At 38.2% G+C, this 7,787-nt stretch overlaps 1 protein-coding gene across 1 annotated transcript in view; it reads left to right on the forward strand.

Moving 5' to 3' along the window:
• The window catches only part of LOC107717564 (semaphorin-6B-like), a 132,925-nt gene that overhangs the window by 108,645 nt on the left and 16,493 nt on the right, over positions 1 to 7,787 (forward strand). The window contains exons 16-18 of the mRNA XM_016524354.1: positions 1,629 to 1,769; positions 3,159 to 3,236; positions 4,483 to 4,541. Of these exons, the coding sequence (XP_016379840.1) occupies positions 1,629 to 1,769; positions 3,159 to 3,236; positions 4,483 to 4,541 (278 nt within the window). The remainder of the gene's footprint in view (positions 1 to 1,628; positions 1,770 to 3,158; positions 3,237 to 4,482; positions 4,542 to 7,787) is intronic.

Consider the following 7,787-nt stretch of genomic DNA (forward strand, 5'->3'; position numbering starts at 1 on the left):
AATGACATAATTAGAATGGAGGCTAGAGTGTTAATTGATGTCAATCTCTTTTTATGCACTCTTTCCTTTTTATCTTGCCGTTTTTTAAGCATCTGTGTCTTTTTTTTGTTCCTATTAGTTTTTTTTTCTCTATTGTTTTCTGTGATCTATCTATAGCAGTGGTTCATTTTCATCTCTTACGTCTTCTGTTTCGCTCTTCTACTCATATGTGTCAAGAGAGGCTGCTTTTTTCTTCTTAAATCAGTTTAAACTTGCCAGTTGCACCTCTTTATCTCACCCTCTGTCTGTTCTCTTCCTGTCTCTCTCTCTTTCGTCACTTGTTTTGGCTGCCTAAAAATGGAGCTGTACGACTGCAATGATTCATTCATTAATTTTTGTTCGTCTCTAAAACAACTCAATTTTCAACTAGGGCTGTTAATTAAATGTGTTAATTAAATATGTTAATTTAATGAGATTAATTCTCACTAAATAAAAAAAGGTGAATTAACAAAAATAAAATAAACTATCATAATCTATATTATAGATTATAAAACTAAAACTATAATTGTAATATATTCTTTTGAACTAAATATATACAGTGTATATATATATATATATACACATACACATACTATGTACACATTACACATTTTCATATTTATATATATATAATTACATTAATGACATGTTATGTAATTATTTGTATTCATTTTTAATTGGTTGTGTAATATTTTCAACATAGTTTTTCTAGTCTCTAAATCATTTTGCTTCTCAAGTTAATCTGTTTTTACAGCTTTTTAATTTTTTTCTCTGTAAAATACGATTAAAATACTGATTAGGAAAATGACTTTTTGAAGCAAAAGTCGTTTCTGATGTCCTTTGGTAAGTGTGGCTCATTACTCAGATCCGATGCGTAAAGTACTAATGATTTCTCCGCTGCTATCGAGGCCATTATCGTAAGCATTTCTTTAACCATATTTATGTGTGCGTATATATACAAACAAATGTGTTTTCTAGCCAGCATGGCAGGTGCAAGAGAGATACTCTAAGTGGTAAGTGCCAATTTGAAGTGTAAAGCACAGAGGAGTGGGTGGTTGCCAGAGTCCTAGATATCAATCAGATTAGTTACTGGGGCCAAGCACAAAGTGACAAACACATTAATGTGATATCACATTAATATGACACGCGTTTTCTTTCTGAAGCCCTTTACGCCTCAGCCTGTTTTTCATTCAGAGGGTGAAAGTTAGTGTCAGTTCATTAGAAACATACTTATATAACAAGCCGTTATTTTAATGGATGGATGGCCATGGTTTGAAATTTCAAGATTTAAGATGGCAAACGAACTTTTATAACTAAGCTCCAATGTTTAATGTGTTAAAAGAATAGTGCGAAAGAAATGCAATAGCTAACTTGAGGTTCTGCTTGTCTAGGATTTGCTTCATTAGTTCTTGTTAACATTATATTGTGTTAAGATAAACATTATCAGACTGTGTTAGGCTTGACTGTTTAGACCTTAGTAATGTAGGTTCGGTGTCACGTCATTCTGTATCAAACTGTGTTTGAGTGTGTTCTCGGTGTAAATTGTGTTTGACTTTCTCACTGCACTCTTTTAATTTGTTGCAAATTGATTTGGACTGTGTGTGTTCCAGGTGTGGGACGGACTCTCCTCAGGCCAGGCAGCTGCTCTCTCTCACGCTGGACCGCATCAGTCACAGCCTCCTACTGGCTTTCCCTTCTTGCGTGATCAAAGTGCCTGTAGCACGCTGCCAACTCTATTCCCGCTGCATGAAGTGAGTGGCACATACACACGTTTAGTTAGCACACTAAATGAGGACATATCATATAGTCTGTTGTTTTTACTGTATGTAAATCAAATTAGAAATTTAATATGATTATTTTGTAGAATAATATATTGTTTTATATTATGTTATAAATATTATATATTATAATTTTTTTTAATTAATTTGGATATTTATTTGAAATATTTTCAGTATGTAATTTGTTAATTTTAATATTAAAGTTATATAAAAAATAGTCTGTGTATTTTTTTATGTTAATTTATATTGTATTACAAATATTATTTATTATTTAGAAATGTATTTTATTTATTTTACATTTTTAAATATTATATAAAATCGCTGAATCTGGTCAATTTCATATTGTTTGTTTGCTGGGTTTGAACAGTCACAATGTCTGTGAATTATTGCAAAGCACCACGAGACAGATACCATGCAGAATACAAAGCGCTGGGATGGTCAAAGAAGACTAGCGAGCATTTTGACAGGAGGTTGAAAATCACTTCAGAGTGTGACAGCTTCAAAATAACTTCCAAAGTCTTGAATAAGACGTGCAATTGTGAGGAACCTCCAGTTTCTGGCACTTGCAAGGCCAGTATTTAGGATCTGTTTGGAGATCGAACGTGTAATTTCGAACACAATAACAATCCACGCATGCAGCGAAGGCGTTCCTTAATCCCATTGAAAACCTTTGGGAAATTCTAAATCTGAATCGAAGCTGATGAATAAATCTCAGCTTTGGGATAAATTTAAGGAAGCCTGGCAAGAAATGATGCACGTCACATGCGCATAGCTTTTTGAGTAATGCCCAAGAGAATGGCTTTTATAATCAAAAACAAGGGAGGACCAGAGAAATGTGAATAACAGATTATATTGAGGTCAGTGTATGCTTTATTTCCTGTAAGCTATGCGTTATTTTTATAGACGTGTTTTTTGCATTGTATAAAACCCATATTCTATGATAAGCCACAGTATAGTTTATACCTCCCATTGACTCATTGGTAATGTTTTAAATAAAGCTATTTAAAATAATCCAGAACTTAAACCTATGCCTAAAATATGACTTTAATGTCAACAGTGACATCATTTAGTGTCTTTGTGAACTGTCTGTCCTTTTTAGTACAATCCCAACAATTGTTTATACTGTAGCTCTCAGCTCTAGGATAGTTTTGTGGTCCTGTGATCGCTGGTCACCAGCCCGTGCTCTGTGTCTGTGCCCTTGGGCCATCGGTGCAGCCCAGTGAGGCGCACTAACACATGTCACACGTCTAATGTGTGCACTGAACCAGCTGGATCATACTTGGATGAAATCCAGTGGAATTAAACTATATACTGTCTGGTGCCGTAGGGGTACCATTCATGCTGGTTTCTGTTCTTTCACAGGAACTGCATCGCCTCACGGGATCCCTACTGCGGCTGGACCAGAGGAAGCACCTGCTCTTTCCTCCGTGCGGGTACAAGGTGAGTTTTGGCAATGTACCTACCGACATAACCTACCTATTTTTTACCTACACAAGATTTCCATCTTCAGATAAAGCACATGTCCAAAAAAATCCTAGTTTTTGTGTTCTGCCTCTGTTTAAATACACTTGTGAAAATCTATCACTCCTCAGAGAGACGGTTTTATTGAGTTCTGTGTGCAAATACAGGTTGTCTGCCGGTATTCTGAGATCAAAACGTGGAGACCGTTTTACCTCAGTGCCGTTATGCAATTACAGCTCTCTGGCTGGATCTGATTTGATTTACCAAGGACGGTCAACCTGTGGATCGATTCTGTCTCGCATAATACTGAAAAATTCTCACCAGTTGAATTTCACAGCAGAAAAAACAATACAGAAGTAGTTCTAATTACTGCCGCTTGCTAATATACACAAACAGCAGATATGCAAAACAAATTCAGAGACTTTCTGTCGGCTGTTTATCAGTCTGTATGTGCTTCTCAATGCTGCGATACGGCTAATGTTCATCCTCAGGAGAGCGGCGGGAAGGAATCTGCGTGCTCATTTAAATTCTCGGGGTGGTTCACCGTTGTAGTATAAAAAACTCAGCCATCTTCTCTCAGAGGAGTTCTGGAGATTACAGCTCTGCGCCTGCAGTTTGTAGAAACATTATATTTTATAGACATTTCACAGAAAGCGTTTAACCACGCGGGTGTAAGCGTATCTTCTGAAAAAAAGACCCTGGCAGTAAAAGACCCCTGGCTGCCTTGTTGTCCTGGGCTTTAACTAATTGCCGACGGTAGTGGAAAGAGGCTGGTCCCCCGGTGCATGCTTCTGCTGTGTGTAGCCTTCGGCCTTTCCTCTGTTTGACTTATGCGGTTGGAAGAAAGCCATTCGTGAGCCGACTGCAGTCATTTTTCTTCATTAATGTGGCTTTCAGGTAACACAGAGCATCTCTAATAAAGCACTGTGATGCCTCTGTTTGCAAGACTTGATCATGAGCGCAGATTGAGTTTCTGCACACATCCTGTACAAGCTTTTAATGTGCAATATCACTTATTATTGAACCCAAGAGCACAAAACCAAGACATTTTAGAAGTACCCTTCAAGAAAAATTTAGTTTTTCTTTAAAAAAAAAAAAAAAGAGAGAGAGAGAGAGAGAAAATACAGAGGCATTACTGTAACTGAGATGGTGCAGTTTTATGACCTGTTTATGTGGTTTGCTGATGAATGTTTCTACTACTGTTCTTTCTCCCATTTCACCACAGGCTTCCCTTTGAGCAAGACGTCGAGCACGGAAACACTTCTCACTTGGGCGACTGTGACGGTAAGAGAACATTTTTATTATGACAATAAAACTCTTCACGCTGTGACCTCCCATTCTCTCCCCTCGTCCCGTCAGACCTGCAGCCGCCGTCGTTTTCCGCCCCATTTTGAGCTACTGTTCTGCGGCAAGAGCCTCAGCTCGGGTGCGTGGCGATCACAGCTCGCGCTTTCTATTTATAGTTCCCCTTTCATCTCCGATTATGTTCATCTTGGAACAGCGTCGAGTTCTGGGTGAGCCTCTCTTGGTGTGGTTCATCGCAGCAAATCAATCGTTCAGTCTGAAATATTCACTTGCTGTAGAACGCCTTTGATCTCACCGCTGATTCTGCACAGAAATTGGTGCACGTTAATCCTGGGTCCACCACAGGAGACCTCGCTCATCTGCTGTGAGCCACAAACACTCGGATGTATAAATATTGCATAATGATCATGTCTGCCTGGCTGGATTTTAATCTGCTCATCAGGAGCTTTTGAAGTTTTCCAGCCCCTGTTTCAGTTGCGGTGCAGAAGCCAGAAAGTAATGGGGTGGTGGGGCCAACTGCTGTATTTGCTAATGTGTTTCCTAATGGAGAAGATCAGTAAGTCGGGAAAAAACATAGTAACTTTGTCACAGCAGCATGAATAATGTGATGTAAGAGAATCTGATTTTCAATATTCTTGCAAAACTTATCTTCTTAAAATGAGCATATGTTAGTCTGGTTCCAAAATCTAGTAAACTGTCTACTTGGACAAAATTCCCGATGCAAAGATAGCTTCTTTTGGCCAAATACTAAAGCAGCATTGCTTATATCCTTTGCATTGAACACAATCCCAGAATGCCAAATGAGAGAAATTTCAATGAGAGAGAATGTTAAATTCATTAACTTTAATGCATTGGGTATCATGAACTAACGTAATAAACAATCATTTTTACAGCATTTATAAGTCTATATTAATGTTTAGTTAATTATAATTACTTGTATCTGTAATTATATATTTTTTATTTAATTTATACTATATAATAATCTTCATCATTAATGTTCATTATACGTAATACATTAATGTTAATTTATACAACTGGAAAAGTTAAAAATGTATGTTTATGTAAAAAGTATAATTTAATAAATCATGTAAAAGTATTTTTCATTGTTAGTTCATGATGTTTTAGTTTTATTATTCATGATATTGCATATACCTATACTTCTGTTTCATTCAGTATTGTATCGTAATTTGTTCTTTCAAAATTGACTATTTTACCAGTGTATAATATTTGTGTTATTAGCTCACCAACCTGCTAACCTCAAAACTTATTAAAATCAATTGTGAGTCGAGTCTGCTGTGAGGAATTGCTGCTTGCTCATTTTTGAGGTAAATAATAAAAAATTAAATAAATCCTTGAAGCAAGATAATTTACTTGAGAAGCAACACTGCATTAGATATTAAGGCATGTTTTCAGTACTGGTGTTTTTTGTCTCACTGTGCTGGCAGATATTTTTTTCCACTTATTTCAAGTATAAACAAGTTAAAATCAAGTGAATAATTTGCCAGTGCTGCAAGACAAACACACTCATACTCAAAATAATATTTGAAAATAATCTAAGAAAACAAGTCTTAATATCGTATGCAGTGTTGCTTCTTGAGTAAATTTATCTTATTTAATTTAGATTTAGACCAGCACTAACCAGCACAAACCAGTCTTGATCAGCATGTAAATTCATGCTGTTTTGAAAAGCGGGGTGTCTCTCTAGTGACTCTTAGACTGGGGACTTGCATGGACAGCATCTCATTCTTCATCCTTAATAAGTCTTGTGTAAATAAGTGTTTGCCTGCAAGGCTTTGATCAGCAGACCGCATGTCACATCCATCACGCTCCTCGAGTGCCGTTCTCCTGGGCCTGCAGTGCAGAGAGACACAGGCCAGGGGTTGAGAAGTGGGCAGTTTAGAGGATGTAGCACTGCATCCATCATGGTTTGTAGCTGGTGACTGGCTTTCATCTCCTGCTAGGAAGTGGTCACAGACTCTGATTCTAGGGGCTGCCTCAGTGATGGAGATCCCCTGGATGAAACTGAACTTCATATGACCCCAGATGTCTACATGCATGTCCGAGAGGGCGTATAGATGGCTGATGTTAACAGCTTCTACTTAACGACAGAAAAGTGGTCAGTGGAAGTGGGGGCAGAGGAGAAGAATTGATTTTCATCTCGTCTCTGACTCGGTCTGGGCTGAATGATTACGAAGGGTGGGATCCATAAACCAGCGAGGGAGATACAGAGGATGAAATGGTACATAGAGAGATGAAGTAAAGCAAGTATAGATGGAGGGCTGGTGGTGGTTGTCAGACAAGCTGGAGCCCGTGACTGAGGGCAGGTGTCTGGGGTGGGGTAGGGTGCACAGACGGGGCCGTGAGTGATGTAGAGCGCAAGCTCTGATGTCTCCTGTGTCACAGAACCGTCACTGCTGCAATTCCCAAAGGCCTTGTGCTGCTATAACTCTCTGACATGCTCCCGTTGCCTTCTGTATGGCAGAAGCAATTTCTCATTCCCTCGCACTTTCTACCTCTCTCAGTTTAAAAATAGTGCAATATTCTCACTCCATTTCTCAAAAACCAGTACTTTGTAAAACTGCAGTACAGACTGGCTAGTTGACCGATAACATGGACATCAACTTTTGTTGTCAACTTAGAGATTGTTTGCGCTTTAGGTAGTTTTTATTGTTATAAATCACTTTTTTGCTAATTGCAGTTCACTTTAAGGGGTCATATCCATTATTTAGTAATGTTGGGGTTTTGGCAAAACAGATGTAATTTAGTTCTGAATGGATCATTTTTGAAGCATATTTCCACCAGTTTTTTTTTGTTGTTTTTTTTTGGTACTGTTTAGTATGTTTTCAGTTTTTAAAGGTCCCCTGAAGTGCCTTGAAACACGCAGCTTTATTCTATTTGGTGACGTAATTTCAACTGAAACAGGAAGACAGGGCGGGACATATCGAGCAGCCCCGCCCCCTTTTTAAATTAGCCAATAGCGTTTTGTTTATATCTGCACGGGTCAGAGGGAGCCGTTGAGCTCAGAAAAGCCGCATTTGACAGCCACAGTCTAATAGTTTACCCCCTAGATTCAATATGAAACTCTTAGTAAAACAAAATAGTGATCATAATCATGCTGAGGCTGTGTAGTTTTAAAAGTGTTTATTATATATCGACTCGCGCATATGATCCGCTCCGTGCGATCTCGTCTCTGGACCGGAGCCAAAGTCCGGATCAGACTGTGCG

The sequence above is a fragment of the Sinocyclocheilus rhinocerous genome, unplaced genomic scaffold, assembly GCF_001515625.1.
Source record: "Sinocyclocheilus rhinocerous isolate Xijiao unplaced genomic scaffold, SAMN03320098_v1.1 scaffold813, whole genome shotgun sequence".
Taxonomy (NCBI): Eukaryota; Metazoa; Chordata; class Actinopteri; order Cypriniformes; family Cyprinidae; genus Sinocyclocheilus; species Sinocyclocheilus rhinocerous.